The 26,081-nt window shown below is 40.1% G+C and overlaps 1 protein-coding gene across 2 annotated transcripts; it reads right to left on the bottom strand.

The window, feature by feature from the left end:
- Positions 1-428: 428 nt before the first annotated feature.
- gsk3ba (glycogen synthase kinase 3 beta, genome duplicate a) lies at positions 429-24,332 on the bottom strand. Of its 2 annotated transcripts, none has more exons than XM_077617022.1 (11): positions 23,533-24,332; positions 21,123-21,316; positions 17,724-17,807; positions 10,670-10,780; positions 9,685-9,815; positions 9,486-9,592; positions 8,819-8,916; positions 8,630-8,737; positions 6,087-6,273; positions 5,343-5,441; positions 429-4,023 (listed from the first exon to the last, which is right to left on the bottom strand). In XM_077617022.1, exons 1-11 carry the CDS (start codon positions 23,618-23,620, stop codon positions 3,953-3,955), a joined length of 1,278 nt encoding a protein of 425 aa, XP_077473148.1. In that variant the 5' UTR covers positions 23,621-24,332; the 3' UTR covers positions 429-3,952. The 2 variants fall into 2 exon arrangements, with proteins under 2 accessions (XP_077473148.1, XP_077473149.1); XM_077617023.1 differs by having other exon boundaries at positions 8,642-8,737; positions 23,533-24,331.
- Between the last annotated feature and the right edge of the window lie 1,749 nt (positions 24,333-26,081).

Genomic DNA, 26,081 nt, shown 5'->3' with positions numbered 1-26,081 from the left:
TAATGTGCTTTTGATTCATAGAGTACCTCAGAAATACCACGTGTAATGATTTATCTTAAAATTTTCCCTTCAAAGTAACACATTTGTACTCCCTCTTAAAACCATGAATCTGGAGTTGAAATGTGTGAATAAGGGGGCGGCTTATACACGAGAAATTGTCAAATTCAACAATTTTAAGGCAATTTTACGGGTGCGGCTTATATGCGAGTAAATACGCTAATCCGATTTCAATATGAACAAAGCTGCAGAGTAGGATTATTTTAAATTCATAGTATTTAAGAGTTCTCTATGAACGTTGCAAATAATGTTACATTTATTAACTCCTAAGTTTGGAAAGAGCTTTAATTAACCATTTGATGCCTGACTTTACATTTTAGAAATGAATAGCCTTTGTAGCCTAAAAAAATAATGACAAAAGCAGAATGGTGTCCATTTCCAAGCTATCCTACTCTTTATTTAATGCAAATTACAGTACCAGGGAGGGAACTATTCCTCAGAGCACGCAGAGGGAATATTTACAGAGACGCACATTTAGCATAACTTCACAGAACAAAGGATAACAAAATAAAATGTTCAGTCACAGAGTCATTCAAGTAGTAGTACTGTTATACGGGATGTTTTTTTGTGTGTCTTTTTTTTCAGAGTCTTCAAACAATTCTCTTTTCTTAAACCCGGCTAGCACATTGTGCTATGCTATCAGAGTACATTAGCATCTCCACTTTATTTTTTTTGGCAACTTTTTGTGGAAGTGGGCGGGTTTTCATGGATGCAAAATTACAGCAAGCAGGAAGTGGAAGAGAGGTCACATGACTGAAACCCTTCGGTGCTACCGAATACTGGACTAACTTTCGTAAAATATTCAACTTTACTTTCTGTGACGACCAAAAAAAAAGGAATATTAGGGTCACAAATGATGAGACAATTCATGTTTAATATAACTATGATTTTTGCAATTTTACGTAGCTTGATGTTCAATCTTGCGGCCTCCAATTTTTGTTGTTGTTGTGAATTGTAATGAGTTTATTACTTGATGTCCAAACTATTTAAAAGGGGAGTGGTGAAGGTTCATTCATTCGATGGCAGTGATGGATTGGATGTCTATTGCCGTTAATGTCAGCCAATGAATAAAAAAAATAAGGTTGCACTAGAGTGAAATTGAAGCAGTAATGAAAGATATTGCACATAATTATGTTATATTAAAATTTAATTGAAATAGTCCATAAGGTATAATGAAGTAATATTATTTCAATGACTTCATTTTCAAATGATGCGAATTGAGTCACTTTAAAAGAAAAGTGGTAAGGATGCCATTTTACCAGTTAAATTTATTTTAGAGTTAAAATAAGGTGGCTCAATGCTAAGTATTGCTAGCGCTTCAATGGCATTATCCATTCTAGATTAGCATTAAGCTAGCGGACACATTGGGATAATGTAATGAAATATTGTATTTTATATGTTAATCCCCAAAATGTGTAATTTTCCTCGTCATTCTCTTGAATTTTGCAGCTGACCAACACTGGAGCATAATAAACATCTTGATTCTCTTTATGTTAAATCTGACCTCCGAGTTTACATGTGAGACAGCAGAAAATTATTCTACCATGAAGTGCTCAAACTGTGACATGCGCCACCTGCCTCGGAAAAGATGCTTTAAAAATGTGGGTTTTTTTAACACTATCTTTGTAATGAATTAATTCGCATGTCAAAGTCCCTTCGTAAAGTATATGATATTGAATACGCGGTATTGTATTTTTTGTTGTTGGCAGCAAAAGGCTGATAGCCTAAAAAAACATCAGTGACCGGACATTTCGTCGACGGACAATTCGTCGCCAGACAGTTCGCCGACCGGACATTTCATCGACGGACAATTTGTCGCCAGACACAAACGAACTTAGGGTTTCGTTAAGAGGGGAGAGATTTGTTTTAGTCGAAGAGGAAGAGATCGTTTTAATGGCAACTGACACTATGCCTTTCCTATTTCTGCATCCTCACCCCCTTGCTACTGTGACAACGAAATTTCCCGAATACGGGATGAATAAAGTTATCCAATCCAATCCAATCCAACCATCAACTCTATACCAGTGCATACTTTTTGCCAATAAATCGAGATTAGTGTCAGTTGCCATTAAAACGATATCTTCCTCTTCGACTAAAACAAATCTCTCCCCTCTTAACGAAACCCTAAGTTTGTCTGTTATTATAACTGTCCGGCGACAAATTGACCGTTGACGAAATGTCCGGGCCACGAAGTGTCCGGCGACGAATTGTCCGTCGACGAAATGTCCGTTGACGAAACGTCCGGGCACCAAAACATCAATGTATAAATTTTCCCTGTAAAATGAAAGGTTTCTTCTTGCGAGATTTACATTTTTTTGCATTTCCCCAACTGCATTATGCATACCTACGTATTTCCCGCATGGCCCTAATACTCCTTTGCCATACTGTACTGCATTCTACAATATGTACAGTCATTTGAGGTTTATGAGGACTACTGCAGTGCTATGTTTATCGCCTCATAAAATAAAAACCAAGGAAGCTATCCATACTATTAAGTCAATCAACATTATTTTTATATTACAATTAAGTGTGTGGCGGGTGGGGATATTCAACAGCACCAAAGGGAAAAGGGGAGGAGTCACAATTACAGAAAGGGTGGCGACAAGGCGAAGGTGTATGAAAGCAAAGGCACTCCAAACTATACTTACACTATACATGACGAGTTGTCATTACAAGATCTACTGTACTGTACAGGTCATCATTGGACATATGGCTGGATAATCATCGAAAATATCCATTAAGCGCTCGACAGTTGCCCTGATTCTGACTTTTTTTTTCTTCTTAAACAGTACATGGGTCTGCGTATTTACATAACACAAAAGAAATCATGTAAAAATGACTTTTGGTGAGGAGCAGCTATACTTTATGTACATTTTAAGCATTTTTTTTATGTGCACCGAGTTGTTGTTTTTTGAACTCATTGACACTCACAGAATATGTTGTAGTTACTAAAAAACACATTTCAATGCCTTCGAGAGCGTTCGACGTCCCCTGCATTTAGAGTAGGAGGGCTAGCAGCAAATGTTCGACTGCTGCCATTTTCCCAGTCCAGATGAATTGGACGTCTGTCCCCGTCAATGGAACGCAACGCGTAAAAGAGGACTCACTGTTTCAGGTTACTTTTTTTTACGGACAGTGCTTTTTTTATATATATATATTTGGCTATATAAGAATAAAGAATGAGAAAAACGTTCCGGGATGAAGATGAGAAATGAAAAATTGCAAAAAAAATTGCAAATTCCAACAAGAAAATGTTCCTATTGTTTGTCAGCAGCAAATATTGCTACTGCCTGAGACGGATATGGACTCACCCATGAACAGACTTCAGAACCGTGGGAGTTAATATACATATATCTATATATACTTTTTATACATAAGTAATATATAAACTGTGTATGCAATGTGGTTTTTTTGTATGTATATATTATACAAGCACACAGGACCAGATAAACATGTCACATCTGACACACAAAAAAATAAAATAAAATTGCCCGAGTGGGGGTAGAAAAATATTTTAAAATAATGTTTGACTAAACCGGCTTGCTAAGCATTTTTAAAACAAAACAATTCCCGTCTGGATTTGCTTCTTTCCACATGCATCCGTGTATGTGTTTTTGTATGTTCATGTTTGCTAGCCTCATGCCTTTGACTGCACCCCACTCGACTCCAGCACCCCCCAACCGTTCAGGCCATGCATTATAATAGGAGGGAAGGAATTTGGGTGGTGAGGATGCTGGACAATGGTTGCTTTTTAATACATACAATCGTCCATGAAAATCTTAGCGGGCGAGTTTTGCGTGTACCTTGACGTCAAGTTGACACAACTGTCTGTGAAAGGGGTTTGTGGGAAAGGCGGATTTTTGTGTCTGGCCGGAGGACGGGCGAAAGGCGGTGCTCAGGAAGCAGAGTTGGAGGCGGAAGCCGAGGCGGTGGTGGTGCTGGGGACTCGATCTGTGCTGCTACCATCTGTGCACACAATGGGGGCGCTATTGTAGTCATACCATGTCCATTTTAAACAAGACACTGTAGTAGTTCATAGGAGGAGCATTATTTAGGAATTTCACTTCAGATTAAATGGGCCTCATATTTCAATAGACATTAAAGAAACTGATAAGAAGGAAAACATCTCAATAGACCCCAAATTTGCACAAGAAAAAAAACCAATAGGTATTGTACTTTTGAGTTTTTCTACCGTATTTTCACGACTATATAGTGCATCGTATTTTTAGCCGCAGTGTCAGTAACGAGTGCTATTTCTGTATTTTAAACACACAAAGGACGCACCATTTTTATAGACGCAGCCAGGCATGGCAAAACATACACCAGCTTAAACATGCATGCTACACCCACACGCTAAAAACACGTTTTTAAAAAGGTAACGGAAACAAAACGGAGTTCGGTTGTACTTTATTTAGCCATTTTACAATGTACTCGCGTCATCATTTCATTTTCGTGACTTGGTCGCAAATCAAAAGTGAAAAAAGCCATCCGGTCGCTTGACATACGCCTCACTCACGTAGCCATAATCTCATGTTGCGGTTCGATATTCATCTCTGTTGACACCAACATCTAGCGGCGGGATTTCTTTTGTAAATACAGTCGAAATGACGGTGAGCACCAAATTAGTGTGTTCGCCGTCATACTGGGTGTATTGACAAAAGAACTATATATCCCAGCAGTCACTGCACAGTACTTTTTCTACGGGAAAAATAGTAGTCGGGGGCTACTTGCCATAGTTGTGAGAGCTGTAGAGGATGGTGTACCCTATCGACTGATTTATTGTATTTTATCGTGATAACATCTTTAGTATTGGTCCATATATAAAGCGCACTGGATTATAAGGCGCCCTGTCTATTTTAGAGAAAATTTAAGACTTTTATGTGCGCCTTATAGTCGTGAAAATACGGTACTTGTGTAGCATCTCAGTCCATTGATGAGGGCAAAGAGAATGATTTTTACACCTGTACATATGTTGGTAAAATTGACGGAGAGGTAAAATCATATTTGTGGATGCGGTCAGTGCATTATCAAATTAATATTTTCCAGTGTATTTTGTGGTGTCGTAGCGAAAGAAACAAACGGGGAGCTCCCAACTTGCCTGTTTTTTTTTCCACTTTGAGCTTTTTTGTGGTAATCCACCCCTTTAAAAATGATTTCACTTTGGCATGTTACCACTTAATACACTCATACTAAGGAAATACGTTTATGGTCCTAAAAGCTTTAATTTTATAGTGCAAGAACTTACTTAACTGACGGCCAGAGTTGAAGGGCAGATTGGCACTTACCTGTGTTGGCGGAGGCATTGGTCGGGGTGGAGGCGACAGCCTGACTACGAGCATGGGCCGGGATGAGGATGGAGGCCAAAGACGGATTACTGGACAGCTCTAAGAGAGGCAAAATCCCCAAAACATATTAGAGCAGGCTCTTGGTTGCTCTTGCTTTTGAACAGTGGTGTTGTCCTATTAACTGTGGTCTAATATTAGTATTTGGTAGTGATTGTAATGAGGACTGCCACAATCAGCCGACTAAGAAAAAACAACTAATGATAACTTAAAAAGGAAAAAGATATGTTTTTTTTTTCATCGAGTTATTTTAAAAAATTACAAATATTTGAATTTTTTAGCAAAAAGCAATAAGAATAAATTTACTATTCATTTTCATGAATTTATACAATTTATTTACCCGTTTAAAAATGTTAAATAACAAACAAAATATAAAAGTTGAAACCTTCCACGTATTTGATATTAATCAACAAAAGGAAATATGGTAAATGTTCTCTCTTTTCTTTTAATTCAATTTTAATTTTGTCACTCAAGTCAAATTGAAGAAAGGTAATTTAAAAAAAACTACAAAAATAAATAATAATAAAAGAAAATTATTCTCGGATTTCTGTAGCCCAGAGTATTAGAACACGTAATTTCTACATAAATCCAATTGCAAAAAATAGGTGAATTGCCCCACTATCAAAATAACTGTTTATGGTAGCCCTGATTATGGGGGTGGTGCTCAAGTGTAGAAGGGCTGCCCACCTTGTGTTGTGAAATTGAAGAGGGAGGGCTTCTCGCGGCCGTTGGGCAGCTTGACGTTGGGGTCACGCAGCTCGTCGAAAAATGAGTGCGCGCAGGCCTCTAGAGGCGTAAGGCGCGCTGTGGGCGTGTACTCCAGCAGCCGTGAGCATAGGGCAATGGCTTCGGGCGGCGTCCGTGGCCGGAAAACCTGCACACCCGTTACACACCCACACACAAGTCTGTACGGTCAGCACACACAAACAAAAATATAAACTTTGCTTTGCTAGCCATAAAATGAATCAGAAGGATCCGAAGTAGCAGTCACAAAGTAGTCAGAAAATTCTAAAGTTCAAACCCATACCTTTTGATGCAGGGTGGGCAAATAAATGCAAGTTTCTAAAAAAAAAAGGGCGGATAAGGTTGGGGCTAAAGAATAATAGAAATAACAATATTAAATATATTATTTATTCAATTTCCCTATTTTTATTAATTCAATTAACCAATTTGGCAAAAAATACATTCAAATAGAATTACTTTTGACCAATTAAATTATCTAAAGAAATAAAAAATAAAAAAAAATAAAAAATTGAGGACTTTTAGTGATTTAAATACTAATTGGCAAAGATTTAAAGGGCAACTCTTGAGGACTTTTATTTCCTATTAACTATTGCTATATATCTGAATAATAATGTAATAGTAGCTGGATGCACTGATTTTAATCCATCGCGGAGAAAAGGGTATTTATTGTGACAATGTCGGAAAGACTAATTTGACTTCCTGAATGTGGTACGAGGCGAACAGCCAAGCAGCAACGAGACGGATCACAACCAAAATACGAATGAGTGAATATTTCCCACCTTTCGGTGGAAGTCCTTTAGGGAAGACGAGTGCGTTTCAACGAGACGACTTTGGTGTCAAAGCCTAACGATTCTAACGGACATGAAACTTGACACGAGAAATAAAATATACATATCTGACATTACAGCACATGACCCTTCCAGATTTATAGAACATTGGCAGGTGTTAGGGATCCAATGCAGTAAACAATAGAGCTTTTAGCCTTGGATAAAAGGATTGAAATTCATTTTATGGACGAATGAGTGTCATGTGAAGCACATGATAACAGTAATAAACGCAAATAGTATTAGCTAATGCTAAGTGTGGAAGAGGCTTATAGTCACCTAACTCCCTGGCAGGCATTATACACTACAAAACTAATATACAAGTGAGTGTATGGTACTACGCAGCCATAGTACGACCATGTTTATATAGGATTGTAGTTTGTTGCCTACATCACCTTTCCTGGAGGCAGTTTGGGTCTTTTTTGCAGTAGTTGCGGTAGTAGGAGTAGCCGACAAGTTGTTAGAAGTGTACACCGACGTAGCTGGTGTTACCAAAAGCTCACTACATATGTAACGGGTGCACAAAGATTGAGACTAAAGCTTGAAATGGAAAGCAGAATTTTGGTCGGAATAGCCAAGTCTATAATTATATTTTACGCATTTACACATTTCTCCTTTATTAATTTGAATATTTATTGGTGGTTGGGAGCCTTGTGCCTCCAATACAATTAATTCCCTGAATATGATTTAAATTGCGTATTAAGTAATGAAAATCCACAGGGAACTCAAATGTCAAAACTGAAAATTTGTCAATATTTATGTATAAAAATATATATTTTTGGGAATTTGACAGAAATAAAGTTGACGGCACTAAATGTCAAAAATGTCTTCATAGATAAATTATGTAAATTTTTAACTCTAATGAGTGATATTTGTTTCTATAATTGCCAACATGCAATATTACTGTCAAAAGAGAACAAATTTAAACACCAGTATGGTGTTCAAATGCAATAAAGTTCTATTCTTAAATAAAACAAAATACATTAAAATATTTTTTAAATTACAATGCATAATATACTATTTTAATTCTGAATGTGTAGAATATAACCTGATTTATGTTCTCTGCTAATTACAGCACATCGAAAATGTTGATTTGATCAAAGATGACTGTCATTTTGGCCTGTAAAAGTGCGCATGTTTTTATTTTTATTTTGTATGTTTGGTGTGTTGAACTAGTCTCATAAGCAATCAATGGGTCAAGTTTTAACACGGCTGCACACACAAACACACGCACGTGGCAATAAATCACAGTAGGGAAAATTACCGACCTTATTTAAGATAAAATAGCAATGAATTGACTTATTGGATATCACGACAGGCTTGTGTGCTGGTGCAACTCATTGGCTGCTACAGACATTCGCAGAGTATGTGTTACGGCAGTTATCAAAAAAGAGAAACTGGCTAAGAATGACAACGTTTCAATGTCAGTGACGTTTATCGCCGTCAACGACAGTTAATGTGTCAAAGGACAGAATAGGGAAATCATAAAATAGGCAGATTTGGGTTGGTTTACTGAATACCACAATGCATACTCTCTTCAAAATGACATTTCAAAGCTTATTTTCCAAAGTTAAAAGTCAAGATAAAGCCACCGTACATTGACAGTCATTAAAAAATATATGCATGAAATAGTATATTAGAGAATAAAAAGGGCTCCTGTACCTGTTGACTCACCTTAGTCCATGGATGGGCCTTAATCTGGGGGAATTTGAACTTTGTGTAGTTGGGGTTCATCTCGCGGATCTGCTCCCGGGTCGGTGTCCCCAAAACCTGAAACAGATACAGATGTCAGACGCTATAAGTGACAGAAACTGACTGCTGCTTTGTGAATTTCAACTCATAGCTCTTTACCTTTATAATTTCAACCAGTTGATCCACTCCGCTGTCTCCGGGAAAGATTGGTTGCCCTAGCAACAGCTCGGCCAGCACGCATCCCGCTGACCACACATCTGAAAAGGTGAAAATCCAATTGATGAAATGAGATCATATAAATTTATCCAAAATTTTATAATCTTTTAAATTTAAAAACACTTCAAATAAAACATTAATACAACAAATAGTAGTATAAAAACATGATAGAAAAATGACCTTTGAAAAATATTTAATTCATTTTGACTAAAAATAAAAAGGAATGGAAAAAAATGACTCAATTTGTTTGCTTTTTTTATTTATTGATTTTTTACTTTTTATTTAAAAATAGAAATAAAAGGAAATATACTCTAAAGTAAAAAAATTTTAAAAACATTTAAATGAAAAAGAAACATGAAAAACTATATTTCATATATACACAGATTTAAACATATCTTATTTATTTGTATTTTAATTTTTTTAAAATTAATGAAAAAAGTCAATATTCTCTTATTAAAAAAAACTGAAACAAAAGGAAAGTGGAAACCTATTATTTTAGTTCTGTCATCAAGCAGATGATGATCTTCCCTTTTTGCTATTAACCATGAATTTGAATGTCAGTTTTACATTTGCATCATGGCTTTCATTGGCAGACATATAGGTGACTCACCTATACTGGAGGTGTAGTCAGTGGCCCCGAAGATGAGCTCTGGGGCCCGATAATAGCGAGAGCATATGTAGGACACGTTTGGTTCCCCACGGACAAGCTGCTTGGCGCTAAAAATGTGTAAAATAATAAGCAACAACATTATGATTATTAATATTATTATTATTAAGGGTCAAGAGGTTGAACGAGCACGGCTTCCTACCTGCCAAAGTCGCAGAGTTTCAGCACGGCTGTCTCGGGATCCAGAAGGAGGTTTTGAGGCTTGATGTCCCGATGGCAAATGCCAAATGAATGTATGTAGGCCAGGCTTCGGAATAGCTGGTACATGTACAGCTGAAAACACACAGACATTAATTCATTTAGTACCATTGATGCCAATAAATGTTCAATCCATTTTGACTGAAATGGATAGTATAGATTGTAGAAACATCTCTGGGGTGTTAATTACAACAAGGAATTAGAACTCACACAATTGATTGATTAATCGATTAATCAAATGAATTGACAAATATTAAAGTCATTAATGAGCTAAAAATTGTCTGATTGCAATATTTTTCAGACAAGGGGGTCCCACGTACGTGAGTATAAGTTGCACCAGTAAGAGAATACATCATGTATAGGAAAACAATTATACTAGAGTATGCGTCACAGTTGAAAGTATTTTCTTAAGTAGAGAAGGATTTCCTATGTAATTTCTCTAATTAATTCTATGGTCCTCAAATAAACAACAACCAACTGAACCTTTTAAAAATGATCAAATTGTCCCAATTTTGTGAGAAAGATGTTAGAAACAAAAAATGACAGAAAATTTTAAGAAAATTGTTTAATAATGTATTAAAATGAACAACAAGCATGCAAAAAACATTTTCTATTTGTGTAGGTGCATAAATGTATGGAGAAAGCCAACATTAGACAACAGACAAAGCACACAAACACATGCATATAAATAGACATCTAAACAAACAAAAGACTTTAAACTCCAAGCAACCAAGTATTAAATGTTGCCTTTTTTAAAACATATGCTAGCGTGTACAATGCTAGCAAGATCATTGCAACGCGTCCTTTGCAACTAAGCGCATTTTATATGGGGAACAAACAGAAAATACACCCAACTGAGACGGACGGCGCCCTTTCAGGCGGTGCGTCCATTAGGTGTGAAAATACGGTAGTCTTTTTGTGTCGCCTACCTTGACATAGACCATGGGCAGTGTCTGCTTGGCTCGGCTGTAGTGTCTGGCCACTCTGTAGACTGTCTCAGGAACGTAATCCAGGACCAGATTCAGGTACACTTCATCTTTCTAATAGAGAGAAACACATAACACACATTCTTAATGCATAAAACGTTATTGCGAGTTAACACAAACAAAATGCAAAACTCAATATTAGAGTTGTGACAAAAAAAAGGACACGATCAATATCCGTTCATTAGGATGAGAAATACGAGAGTGTCGATGGCAAGCTGCACACTCCACCACTATCGTTCACAGATGGTGAAAAGGCACGTTATGCACGTTCCATGTTGATTTTATTTTGTTGACTCCTCAAATAAAGACGACATCAAATATCGGATTTCTTAATCACATTTCTTTCATTTGATACATATATTTCGTAAATATTGTCATGAAGTTAACTTCAGGCAGCATCGTTCAACAGAGCAGTCACATCTACAGAATGGACTGCAGGGAAAGTAAACATTTAGTCATGAATGTTCATAATGTATTTGGAGCCAACTTGGACATTTTGACAGTAGGTTAATTTAGACACACAGCATGTGTTGCCTTCATTATATTATATGCATGGTAAGATGGTTGAACATTCTAAATTGCCCCTAGGTATGAGCTCCTTGGGCCCTGCGATTGGCTGGCCACCAATTTCGGGTGTCCACCGCCTGGTGCCCAAAGTGCCTTAAAATTTACTTAAAATTGTTGAATTTCACGATTTCTCTCGTATAAGATGCCCCCCGTTTCACAATTTTCACCTCCATATTCATGGATAATAAGGAGTACAAATGTGTTACTTTGAAGGGAAAACCTTAAGAAAAATCATCGCCCGTGGTATTTCTGAGATGATGTATGAATCAAAAGAATTGTTACTAGGTTGCACATTCCAAAAGGGTGTTGCCTGAACATGGATGAATTCAAAAAGGAAATCACGTGAGCAGTACAACCAGGAAGTGTGTCTGTAGCGGTCTACTTTTCACCAAGTCTCTGGGTGCAATAAAAGCATGAGATACACATTACGCGGGTATCAAGGCTGATATTTTGATGATCGACCTCAAGACTTTCGATCAGCCTTAACAACTATTGGGATGTGCTGACATGGTAAACACTATGAACACGTATCAAGGCTACTCGCAGAGTACGTTTAACAATGGTAAGATGGCGGCGCCCTGAGCGTGCAATGGCAGGCAGAAGTGAGTTTTTTCACGTTTTATGCGAGATGTTTTTTTTCTCTTGAATTTCATTCATAGACATGAAAATTAATTTTGTTTAGCGTTTTATGTTTATCTTTTCTCTATTTTGAGATAAATGACCAGATCGGACGCATTGTCTTGCGTTATTGAGTTGAATCTTTGTCACCTTGTAGTTTCGTACATGTCAGGTCTAATTTGTGCGCATACAAGCCTACTTTCTTTATAATTAATAATTGTAAATGGGATTGATTATTTTGCTTATATCGTAACAAATCTGATCTTTTCAAACTGAACTGAAACGTAACAAACATTTTTTGTTATATTGTTTTTGTGTCTAATCACAACCCGTGTATCTACATATCGAATTGTCCTTATGACAAAGTTTCCCTCAGCAGAAGTCTTATCCTGATAAATGGAAGCACTTCAGGACTGATTTAAATTATTTTCCCCCAAAAATCCAAACTGGGGGTCCATTGTGTGGCCTTCACTCGGACAGGAAGCACACACGTATGTGTCACAGCGTCCCGCCCTTCAACATGAGCCACTGACGTTGATATCATTTCCGCCATTGAGGAGTTCAGGCTTGCGCGCATTCTATTCTGGAGCGCGCTGACCCTGAAGGGACACAGGAGCTACTCAGTTATTCTAGCGCGACTTCCGTTTCCTTTCGCTTCTGAATGGAGTTAAAACTGTAAATTAAGAATCTCCAAACTATTCCTCAATTGGCCGCAGGATCTCATTCCAATCAAACAAGACACCTTTTGACCAATCCAGCGTCTTGCAAGTATAATCACTTGATTGCAGTCTGGTGGTGCTTTTTTTTTTAACAGAAACCTCATTGGTTAAACTGTCTGTGCTGGATCGGTTGGAACAAAAGCCAGGTCTCATGGTGGTCTTTAAAGACCGGTTTGGAGATCTTTGCCGGAAAGTACAGGTGTCAAACCAATTCCACAAAGGGTGCAGGTTTTCCTACCAACCAATGAAGACGACACCTTGGCACCAATCTGTTCTCTTTCAACTGTAATTAGTTTACTGCAGGCAGGTGCTGCTTTGTTTTAGCAGAAGCCTCATTGGTCAAACTGTCTGTGCTGTTTCAGTTGGAAGGAAAACCTGCACCCGCTTGGCCCTTTTTGGAATGGGTTTGACACCGGTGTTGTAAATGATCCCGATGTAGACGTGAACCCTTGAGATTGGGAATTCCACACGTTTAAATATAAATCTGGAGTCAACCCATTTCACTCTGTATTGACCAAAGTATTTGACGACGATTTCGTTCAAGATTCATTCATGAATTTAGAGTGCCAGTGTCACACTCAAGGTTCAGGGGGCAGATCTGGCCCACCACATCATTTTGTATAAAACTGTAAAAATATTTTTAATCAGACCTTTAAAAGTGATCAGGTAGCCACTGATTCATGGTGTCCCCTGCCTCCGGCCCAAAAGTCAGGTGGGATAGGCGGTTCAGAAAATGAATGAATATTCTGGTTTATGTAGTACTTGAACCAGGTGATTCTCTTTGTGTTGTATTTTTAGGTATGAATTTGCAAATATCTGTCTTTGCATCGGAAAACAATCACATACAAAATATGCAAAGTGCAAATTGTGCTCAGTCTTATGTTTAGTTCCAATGTACGTTTGTAGCTGTGTAAAGTGCAGAGTAATATAACAGTAAATTAATAATCTGATGAGTCAACTAATAAAATTGCCTCATAAGATTAATTCTATGAAAATAATCCTAGATGCCCCCTCTAGTTGTAGCCACCCATTGATAACATTCGCCAATACTAGAGAGCAAAGCCCTCTCCCCCTTGTGTTTTACAAGCTATATTTAGCCTAGCAACAGCTATGACTCACTTCCTGCCTGGCTACAAAGCACTTCCTTGACTGGATTCCAATAGGTTATTGTGAGGCAGTGACCTGATTGGCCCACTTGAACTAAATAATTCAGATGCCAATTTGCTGGCGTAACTGCTACACACCTGAACAACAGGCACAGCTGTTACTGAGCATCACCATGTTATGTGAAATGAATGCGCCAACAACATCTCATATTAACTTTCATTGCCATTGGCGATGACAAAAATCAGGGTTCCTACATGAATTGAAACATATAAACCAGTGTTCATCAAGCAGACTGCATGGCATCAGTTACGCAATAAAACCTAAACACGCGTTCACACAGGGTTCAGACGTGCTTTTCAAGGTCGACTTCCAACATTTTCCCCTACTATTTTCAACACAATTCTTCAGCACCCAAAACATTTCAATCCTAAAACTAAAAAGGGTTTCCTTATAGCAATTCCTAAGCAATTTTTATACACAAAAACAGCCTTCTGACGACACCTAGCAGCTTTAGTAGCAATCAAGTAGCAGTCGTAGTGGTTGATCGGCACACAGTTGCACACAGTATGAACTCTTATCGAAACTCGCCCCGTCCTTATCTTATCTCCTGCCCCTTTAGTTTGTTACGTGCACATTCGCCGCAGATCCATGCCAGCAAACAAAAGTTCTCAGAAGCTCACTGTGCTTCAAACTAATGGGTGTGACATCTCATTAGCACATTGGATGTGCTGTACAGTTAATATTTGTTCAATGCAGGGGCAACAATTCACGCCCAATGATGCTAGATTTATGCAGAATAGAGAGGTAGGCCTGGGCAAAAAATTGGTCCATGAAATTAAGTGATTAAATCAATTCAAATTCAGATTTTTTTTGCAACCCAATTATTCAATCAATAGATTGAGGAAAAAATAAGTTTTTGTGAAGTTATTTTTTTGGGTGCTGACAGCATAAAGAGAAAAACATTTTAAGAAAAAATTGAACATTCATTGGTTGTCTAGCTATGGAAGCCTGTGTGCCGGTGACTTTAGTGTGTGGCCTTCATAGCAGGGGTCCCAAAACCTGGTTCGCGGAAAGAAGTCAATCAAAATTTTGGTGAGGAATATGTAGTCAGTTCCCTGCATAAAATACCTGCTTGTAGCAGATATTAAACTCCATATTGAGCCAACCAAGATCTAATGTAAAACAAAGTAAATTGTATTTATATGAATAGATTCTTGGCTAGCCACCTGCTGGTGTAGAGCAGAGGTGCTCAAACTTTTTTGCTCAAAGATCTACTTTTAAAGGAGCCAACTTTGCGCGATCTACCCTTTTTATCCGGGCCCTTGAAAAAGCTCAGCTGTTACATATGCTGATGATATGATATACCTGATGCCAACAGGATCCAAAATAGTGTAGGGAGGCAGTAATCGTGCTTGGACTTGCAATTGCCCTGTTTCTCAGCTTAAGCCCCATATAAAATTTTACTGCAAATCCACTTCTTGGATCAAATCTTACTGTCATGCGATCTACCAATAGTACCTTAGCGATCGTTGGTTAGCTCGCAATCAACGTATGGAGCACGCCTGGTGTAGAGGTTCACTCGCCTGACTTCAGTGCGGACAGGAGCGGGCTCCATTCCCACTGGCGACAGAATGGTTGTCTGTCCCTCTGTGTCCCCTATGGCCGACTGGCAGACTAAGGTTTAGTCTGCCTTTCGCCCGAAGTCAGCAGGGATAGGCTCCAGCAACCAACGCAACCCTTACGAGGATGCGCGGTATGGAAGATGAATGAATGAATGATTCTTGGCTAATTTAGTTGTGTTTTCTCGCAACAGAGTCCCAAATTTTAATTTTGACACAGTGAAACCGATTCTCTATCGGACTACAAATCTCACTTTTTTCATCGTTTGCCCCGTTCTATGTCTTAAACTCAGGTCTGATTTATTCAAACTGTAAAATTGAGAGAGTGACTACCCCCTAAAACAGGGGTCGGGAACCTTTTTGAAAGAGAGAGCCATAAACAATTCCCATTTCCAAATGTTATTCCTTGAGAGCCATACTCACAATTTAAAAGTCAAAATACATGAAAATGTGCGAATTTCCCCCCTTTTAAAGTACAAAAAGTCTCTGGATTCTTTTGACAACATTGTTACGCTGTTGCTAATCAATGAATATCAATGAGTTCAATGAGTATCATGAGAGAATGAATGCAGAAGACTCAAATCAATGCCACAGTTCCGACGTGACGTTCCTATTGGTCCGTTCGGGACTCCCTCACCAGCAGTTTCCATATTTTAGCTCAGAGCCATATGCACCCACCAAAAGAGCCACATGTGGCTCCCGAGCCATAGGTTCCCTACCCCTGCCCTAAAATATCAGGTCAATACCCACAAGATCTATAATTAACTGGCACATGTCCGGTTGACTCTAGGGGCCTGTGCACTGGATCTAACATCTTTTCAGCTTGGGTCGGTATGTAGGAAGCATTCCTATTTTCCACGTCATGGTAAAACTTCCATGCAAGTATGTGCGTCTATATTTGACACAGCGAGGAACTGCCGCGGCGAAACAAAAACGGAACAGTCAAGTCAAACAGGGACTTCCCTTTATCCCAAGTACGGATGGGAGAACAGCTGGATTTGCATTCGCACCCCTGCCGGGACTGACAAGAGCAAACTGCAGTGTTACCTCATACAGAGTCCTCAAACGAGACCATCCACAATGGGCGTCAAAAGTGTACTTTGGCATACTCAATTGCTGCCATATGTAAAGGTTTTCATTTGATTAGAGTTATAGAAGTAGATATGACTAAAAATAAGGTCTGAAATGCTTTTTGTCACCAAAATCATAGCATCAAAACAGAAAATTGATTTGGCGAAAGCTTAGTAATGTGTCCTTCTAGTGCACTCGAGCAGGAATGAGATTGTGTTGGCTCTGTGCAGCTATTCGATAGCACTTGCAGTGGAAGAGCAATCGTGACATTCCCTTCCCACCTTTTAGATGTTCTTCCTTCTTGCTCTTTTTTAGCAGGTAAAAACAGGGCTACCAGATCGCCTTTCAGCTTTCAAAACCTTTCTTTTTCTCGTTTTCGTTAGCGCGCAAAGCTCTCACAGTGACTCGACAACAAGTACAACTAAAGGGAGTCTTCAATGGCCACTCCAAAAAAAATAGTTTCAAAATGATCGCTTCAATTACCCTCCTGAAACCTAAATGAAAGCAGCAGAACAATAAAAATGTTGCACAAACGGTTAGTTAAAAAATAAGAAGTACTAGGGCTGTGTCTGGGAACCAAAAGAAAACTGATAGTAGCATTTTGAACATGCTTTTTACTGCATATTGTGTCAAGTAAACATTTAATTTTGTGTATAATAATATTGAATCCAGGGCGTTCTGAAATGCTACCAAATAAATATTTTTTTGTGTTTTTGGGCTCAATTTTGTGCTATTTGGTTTTGGACAAGAAAATTAATTGCATTGCAAGAAAGTAAATTTTAACGTGCTAATTTACTTCAACAAGGACTCAAGTACTGGCTGAGCAAAAGGCAATTTACTTGTAGAGCATGGTAGATTGTGACTTGCATGCAAAATCAGGCTACATCAGACTTTGGATTTCTGTTCTTCGATAGTTACTGTATTTATCATAAATGACAATTAGCAAAAGTAAATTCAGCCAAATGTTGTTCTTCGATCAACTCGGCCGCATTGCGTTATGGCATTTAGTCTTCATCACCTTGCAGTTCCGTGCATTTCAAGTCTAATTTATGTGCATACAAGCCGTACCCTGGATTCAGTCATCATATTTTTAGCGACAAATACGGCTTATATGCGAGAAAAGACGGTAGTTGATTCAATGCAAAATAATCATTGATTATTCCAATATTAATTGGATCAATTATAAATGATTGTGATCACATCTGTCGGAAAGAAATCGTTACCACCGCATTACACAACGTGAACACCGTCAAAATGAGGCCAATCCCAAAATCTGCGGTAGTTACAGTAACTCACCTTGTCTCCACTGGAATAGAAGAAGTAACGCAGACGTACGATGTTGCAGTGGTCCAATTTTCTCATAATTTGCAGCTCACGGTTCTGAATAAAAAACAAAAAAAACAAAACTGAAGCAGTAATATCCAGTATATTTTGTAAATATAAATGTACCATGACGCCCTGGTGGAGCGAGTGGTTAGCATGTCAGCCTCACAGCTTTGGGGTCCTAGATTCAAAAACAGGTCGGTCCACCTGTGTGAAATTTGAATGTTCTCTCCGGGCCTGTGTGGGTTTTCTCTGGGTTCTCCGGTTTCCTCCCACATTCCAAAAACATGCATGGTAGGCTGATTGGACACTCTAAATTGCCCCTAGGTATGAGTGTGAGAGTGAATGGTTGTCCGTCTCCTCGTGCCCTGTGATTGGCTGGCCACCAACTCAGGGTGTCCACCGCCTCTGGCTCGAAGTCAGCTGGGATAGGCTCCAGCACCCCCCGACTCTAGTGAGGATAAAGCGGTTCAGAAAATGAATGAATAAATGTACCACTTTGCACTTAAACAGGGATTTTTCACTATCTTGTTTTTCAGAAAGAATAAAAACAACAAACAAAAAACAAACAAATTTAACACATGGATTTAGTGTCCCGTTAGCTTTTGGACTTTTTAATCAGATCCATATTACGAGCAATCAGAATGATCCTTTACTAATGTTATGCGTGTGTGTGCAAGAGCGAGCAAGCATCCATTTTCCACTGGACTGAAATCTGATTCCTCATATTGGTGCAAAGGCAAGCTATCCCATAATGCATCAGCAGACCTGTCTCTCACTTAACTCACTCACTTCGATAAAATCAATTCTCATTTCCAGTTAAAAAGTGAAAGACGTCATGTCACAAAAAGGCTGTAATGGATAAATATAAATGAATATGATCAACAACAAAAAGGAGAGTTACTTATGTTAACTGGCAGTCATATGAGGAGACTGAAGTCAAACCTAGAAGTGAGAACCACAAAGCTGCTAGATTTGTGGTTCTCACTTATAGTAGACTTTTTTTAAAGCAAAGACTAGAAAAAAAAAGTACTATATATTACTTAACCGATGAGTTGTTCAAAGTAGCATGCGAAGCTAACCACAGGTGAACCACAAAGTAGCAGCATAATAACATTGCGGGCAGACAAAAACAAGCTACAAACATTTCGCAATTCAGGACAGATGCACTAGGTAAAAATAAAACACAAAAACACCACGTGCCATGAAGTGACAATTTTATTGGGCAGCATGGGCAGCACCTGCTGCAACATTAAGTTCAACTTTTTGCACTACATATTGGATATATTCATCTCATATTATGAACCACTTTATCCTCACTAGGGTCACAGGGGGTGTTGGACCCTATCCCAGCTGACTACGGGCCTGAATCGGTGGCCAGCCGATCGCAGGGCATAAGGAGACGGACAACAATGCACACACACCCATACCTAGGGGCAATTTAGAGTGTCCAATCAGCCTACCATGCATGTTTTTGGAATGTGGGAGGAAACCGGAGTACCCAAACAAAACCCACGCAGGCCCAGGGAGAACATGCAAACTCCACATAGGTGGAATGACCTGGATTTGAACCCAGGACCCCACAGCTGTGAGGCCGACGCGCTAACCACTCGCTCCACCGGGCCGCCCTATTGGATATACAAACTATGATATTGCCCAATTTTCCAATAAGTGTGAAAAGAGCAAATAAGCCAACTCACTTACTTTGACCATGTGTTGCCAAAATAAAAGAAGCAGAACATTTATGTTAAAAGTAAAAATATTAACAGCAATGGGCATCTGCTGTCCATTGCAGACAAAGAGTTTAACGCTTCAATCCTGGTAAAATGAAAAAAAAAAACATACCTAGGATTGTAAAAGTAAAGATAATGCAGTCCTTGCACTATACAGTTAGAAAGCATCAAAATGTCAAAAACATTAACTCAATGCCTGCCATTGACAACGATAAACGTTTGGGAGAACTTTCTGTGAACGCTCATTTTTCAGCTCACCTCTCTCTGTCCTTAGCGCCCTTAACGGCAGTCAATGAGTTAAAAAATAAAAAAGAGTGGGTAAATGGTTTAAACCAAGGGTGTCAGACTCGGGTTGGTTCGCAGGCCGCGTTAGTCAACACGATTTTATGTGGGCCGGACCATTTTAGATATATTTAAAAAATAATAATAAATGGATTCAAAGAACTGGATTAAAAGCCCTGAATATTCAGTTTTATAGATCTAAAACAATGTTTATTTTAGCTTTATTAATATATTTTTAGATTTTACAAAATGATTTTTGAACTAAAAACACAGAAAAAAATGATTAAAAAAATTACAATTATTGATTTAAAAGGGGGAAAATCTGGAAATGTAATATACATCTATACTCTTCATTTTAATTTGATCCTAAAACAGAAAGTCGGCACTCATCATTTACTTTCCAGGGCCACACAAAATGATGCGGCGGGCCAAATTTGGCCCCCGGGCCACAACTTTGACATGTTTAAACACAAAGTTCCCAAGTCTTCTTTTAAAAAACTTTGGGCATATCACGCAAACCGAGACCCAGCAGCTCACCCGTCAAAGCGAGTCAAAGTCAGGTAAGGAGCGTGCGTGCAAAGTGTTGTTTGGAAATAACCTGCACATTTCAATGGTAGCGCTGAAATGAAAGCAGACAACACTTTTTACTTGAACTTTTTCATTACAAGACAACAACCAACTTCACAGAGCAGCATTTAACATGAAGTCTTAAATAATCATGGGTTATACAGAATTTAGAGGGGAAAAGGGATACCATAGTTTGCAACAAGGGTGCTAACTGTCCTAGCCAAGTTTGTGAGATACACTATGGAGGCTTTATGGTTTAAGGGGACTCTATCTGAAGCTAAGTGCCATTACAGAATAAGATTTCCAAAGTTTGCTACAAGCAAGCTGTTGAGCTCTGACTTAAGGAATTTAAAGTCTGTCTATACGTTGCCAGCTAGCAAGTCAAAGTGAAGTGGATTCTTTTTTTCTTCATTCATTATCCTTACAAGGGTCGCCTTGGGTGGTGGAGCCTATCCCAGTTTACTATGGACACTAGGCGGGGGGCACCCTAAATTGGTGGCTAGCCAATCACAGGGCACAAGGAGACGGACAACCATTCACGCTCACACTCATACCTAGGAGGCATTTTTAGAGTGCTCCATCAGCCAACCATCTGTTTTTGGAATGTGGGAGGAAACCGGAGTACCCAGAGAAAACCCATGCAAGCCTGGGAAGAACATGCAAACTGGACCGCCCGTGTTTTTTGTAAGCAATCTAGTTCTTTAAGTGAAGTGCGATTGTGGTTTCAGACTCGCTGTGAACCTTCAAGTGGGAACTTTGACACGCTGTGCCTAGCAACAGAATTATTTACCTTAAACCTCTTGTCCTGCAACACCTTCTTAATAGCCACCAGCTCTCCGGAGTCGCACAGCTTGGCCTGATAGACGACGCCGAACGAGCCGTTGCCGATGACTTTTGTGTCCGTGTAACTCACTTCCAGTGGTCGGTCAGGGCCTTGGCCCGGAGTGGCCATTACTGTTGTTACCTTGCCGCCATCTTTGTCCCCTGAGAGAGAACGAGAAAAAGCATGTCAAAGGAAGGGCATGGGAAAATACATGTTTAAGAGTTCATTGAGAGTCTCTTCTATACATAAAGCTATCAAACTAGTCTATTGTAGTACCACTGACCCGAGACGGCGTTACACCACTACGCCTACATAAATCATCAGGGCCTTTCCAGGACGCCTCTGCACTTCCTGAAACTGTGAGAAAAGCCTGTTCGCACGCACAGGGATTTCTCACAACTAAAAGGCGCATACAAGCAATACAGATAGCAAGGGACATGTCGCATAACTCTATAAGAACTGATTTCTAATTACAAAGAGTCGACAGAAAACGGAGCGACCATAATGTTACATCAGAAACATTGCAAACGACTGATTGTCCTCTAGTTCTCGTTTGGTTAGGAATCAAAGTGAATAAGTGACTAATTTTGTTCCCATCACTTGTGAGTGAGATGTGAGGGGGAGATGTAAAGGAAGGGGTGAGGAAAGCAGAGGGAGCAACGCGAAGGTGCTTTGAAACGCTCAACAAGCCTGCTCATTGTTCTTGGTCCACAACCCCCCCGCAAAAACAAAACCTTATGAGCAAATGTGTGGGTGTGTCAATGTATGGCGCATGAGCTCACAACTAAAGACCGAGAGAGAGAGAGATAAGGGCGCTAGATAGTGCTAGCACAAATTTATCGGGTACACCCATTCAACCTCATGTGTGAAAAGCACTGCAGTTATGTTAATTGTCCACTAGACGTTACGTCGTGTTCACTTTACCATTCATTTTTGGCCCAATGAAATTGACAAATGGTTGCGCTAAATACATCATGCATTGACGTATGGATCCATGTCACCCACATGACTGGCTTTGCTTTACTACTGTCCGCAAAAGAATGAAAAAATATTACAAATATTCTGTTAGGTTGCATTTAGTCACATGGAAATACAAGTTACTGGGTTCTCCCCGGGCCTGCGTGGGTTTCCTCCGGGTACTCTGGTTTCCTCCCACATTCCAAAGACATGCATGGTAGGCTGATTGGACACTAAATTCCCCCTAGGTATGGGTGCGAGTGTGCATGGTTGTCCATCTATCTACTTGTACCCTGCGATTGGTTGGCCACCGATTCAGGGGGTACACTGACAGACGTAGCTTCTTAAAGGGACAACGCATGTACATACAAACTCTTATACACTCACACTTTGGCTCAATGAAACTGCTCATGGCCATTGTTGGCTTTTATTGATGCGTAGACCGTGTTGTTTTACCTTGTTTGGTCGCCGGTCTTTTGGTCGTCGGTCTTTTGGTCGCCCGTTGTCGCGGTCGGGCGACCAAAAGACCGGCGACCAAAAGACCGGCGCCCAATCGACCGGACACACCCCTGCCTCTGGCCCGGAGTCAGCTGGGATAGGCTCCAGCACCCCCCGCGACCCTGAAGATAAAGCGGTTAAGAAAATGAGATGAGATGAGTTTATTTATGACTTATTTGTTCCCATTAACAGTGATAAGCATCCAATCCATTTGAACTGGGAGGGACTGGCAGCAATCATTCAATCACTGCCAGCCCTCAAAGTAGCCAATGAGAATTAATAATTTAGTTACTGCCTTTATGTAAAAAAAAATGCCTGTTGTAAGGCAGTGGGCCACCAAGCTGACCCTTAATGCTCCGGGTATATAAAAGTAGGACATATTTTTAGATACAGGGTCGAAATGGATACTGATAAGTAGGAAGGGGGGGAAGAAGGGTCCTCCACCCCTAGTAGAGAATATAATTGGCATGAATGCCTCAGGAAGGCCTACAGCTTCCTTAGCTGACAATTAGGTCCCTACAACCGAACAAAAATTACGTTCGATGAAATTAAAAGTCAGAATAAATGGTAAGAAGAAACCATTCATGGTTCGGTCCAGTCATCACGTTGCGCCTTGACAGTTGCGTAATTGCCTGCCGCGTTAACAGGCGCATGGCTATGTGGCAACCCGGCGATGACTCATATTCCAAAATGCTCCATACTATCGTAATCAGCATGACGGAACCGGACTTAGGATCGAATCCCAAGTCAAGGCCACAGCTGTCACGCTGCGGCCCGGCTGAGGGAGCTCCTCACGCGGGCTCTATGCTAAGCTAATCGGTAGCTAACAGTCCGGTACACTCGGGAAGGGAGGGGGGGGTTCGGATAGGATAGGGTGGAGCCCGCACCGAGTGGGCCCGGTTCTGGGGAGACGAGCACTTACTGCTGACTTTCATGCTGCCGAAGGCAGACGGCTGCGGTACCGGCTTGCAGCTCTCCGCGAAGGAGGTGGTTCTGGGCCGACCTGACATGATCAAAGCGCTCGCAGCTGGATCTCGGACGACTTGCTTTAGCCACTTATGAGATCTTTGGAGCTTTTCATCCAAAAACTATACAAGAAAAACAGTATCTGACAACCAATGTGTTGCACAAGTGGACACGTTCGCCTAATAAACCAATCCTTTCGGTCCAAATGTGTGCATTATCCCCTCGTTTGGAATATTTCGAGGGGGGGGGGCTTTAGGAGATATCTTCTACCAAAATGGTCATGGATTAGGCCTCCTCGGTGGTGCGTTTTTTTAAACAACTAAACAAAAAATACTTCAAATCCAGGGTGGGTTTTAGAAAGAGGCTAAGGTTAGCACGAAGGCTCAATGCGGCGTTTTTTGGCCTGTCCGGTTCCTCTTCATATCCCGATGTGGAGCCTCAGTGAACTGGCTGCCATGGCGGCTCCCTCGCCGTAGCCGAGCCTTACGAATGTCTAGAGGCAAGCCGTCTACTTTCCCCCAGAAATGTCTTCAGCGTCAGCGAGGTACACCTTTCGGATAAATTCCTCGCCTAGGCAGACGTTTAATTCCGGGTCGAACTTCCAAGTGGAACAGGGTAGGATTATGGAGAGTGACGATAGTGGATTTCTTTTTTTATTCCTTCCCAATAGGTCTCGGGCTCGCCGTCTTTGTCACTGCGCACGTGAGCTACGCCTTTTGCGTAAGGGCGCTGTCACACGGCTCCTTCCTACGCCGTTAACGTAAACTCGATCGCAGAATATGGGTGAGCGTGAACATGCAAAGACGAATCGAGGATGGCGAATATGGCCAATCGGAGAGGATTATTCTTCCAGAAGTAGGCGTCTACTGGAAGTTCTTTCGACCAATCACAACGGCGTTCTTGGACACCACATGGCATAATTTGCTCGGCACCGCCCATAGGGCTTCAGAGGTTTCCGAGCAAAGCCGCGACAGGATTTGAGGGACGGCCAATGGACCAATGAAAAATCAATACTCAAGTGTCGTCATTGACAGCCGCCAGCTGTCACGAGAGTATATTAATAGTACTAATACTATTGGCATACTAAGTATACCAGTTTCGTATGAAATGTGCATGCAAAAGTATTAGAGTATGCAAAAAAGAGACAAATATTTGTAGTTATTTATTCAACCATTACAATGAATAGGAGATGCAAAGACATTTTCCAATGGGGTGGAATTTCAAGTGGCAGCTGAGTAAACATACACACACATGCACGTAAACACACAATTTAACAACTTAAAAGTATCTTACATACACAGAAAAACTCAAACTTCACCACCTAAGGCACGGCACGCTAACCTCGGTTTCGGCATCAGGGAGCATCAGCTTTCTTCTAACCAATGAGAGATCACTAAGGTGATGGGAGATAGCTAATGGTAAAGCAACTCTACCACAACCATTACAAAACAAAAAAACAAAACAAACATACAGAAGAAATAGTGTATTTACGGTTAGGGGTGTACAATTTTGCTTGACGTTTTGTATCTTGGATTGATTTTGTATCTTGACACAAAATGGTTCCCCTCGAGGCTTTTCATCACCTGAATATTTTATATGTAGAAGCATTTGTAATATATATATATATATATATATATATATATATATATATATATATATATATATATATATATATATATATATATATATATATGATAGTAGAGAGTTCATACTTGCTTTGTTAACATTAGTTACATGTGGAAATAAACTGTCGATGCATGAACTGACTGCTTTCTTTACTCACCCTCTCTTCTGTGTGCGTGTGAGCTTTCCTATAACAGGCTAAACTCAAATGGTCTCCCCTCCCACACGCCAAAGTCGTCGGAGAGCCTTTTGTGTGGTTTGTATCACATCTGTTATACACGACGACAAAAGAATTCATCCCAGTCTGCCCTTCAGCGCGTCATATGCAGAATCAAGTCGTGTCCCAGTAAAACGGCATTCGAGCAAAAATAATGCGGGCGGAGTTCAAAATAAAAAGATGCCTTTTTTCTTTTAGTAGTTAAAGTCCTCCAGAATCTTATCATCTAATCTCTCATAAAGAAGCCCACTCTCAAACTAACAAACTGTAACAAACCATAGAAATGCAGTTTGGTGTCAACCTCCTGGGCAGTTTATATACTGCAACAAAACAAACGTTACATAAGAACATACAGCTCACCAGAACTGCTTTGTGTTCTTCAAATGCAGCCATGTAAATCAGTGGTCCCAAACCACCCGGTCTGTGGACAGGTACAGGTCCACGAGCTACCTAGTGCCGGTCCGTCAGAGTAAAAAATATTAACGTTTTTAATCTCGTCCCCCGCTGTGAGGCCGACGCGCTAACCACTCAGCCCCCAGGCCACCCAAAACACAGTCAAATTAATTCTCATCTCATTTTCTGAACCGCTTTATCCTCATTGGGGTTGCGGGGGGGGGGGGGGGGGGTGCTGGAGCCTATCCCAGCTGACTCCGGGCCAGAGGCAG

Source organism: Stigmatopora argus, chromosome 13 (assembly GCF_051989625.1).
Source record: "Stigmatopora argus isolate UIUO_Sarg chromosome 13, RoL_Sarg_1.0, whole genome shotgun sequence".
NCBI classification, from domain to species: domain Eukaryota; kingdom Metazoa; phylum Chordata; class Actinopteri; order Syngnathiformes; family Syngnathidae; genus Stigmatopora; species Stigmatopora argus.
This window is presented reverse-complemented; position numbering and strand designations above follow the sequence as displayed.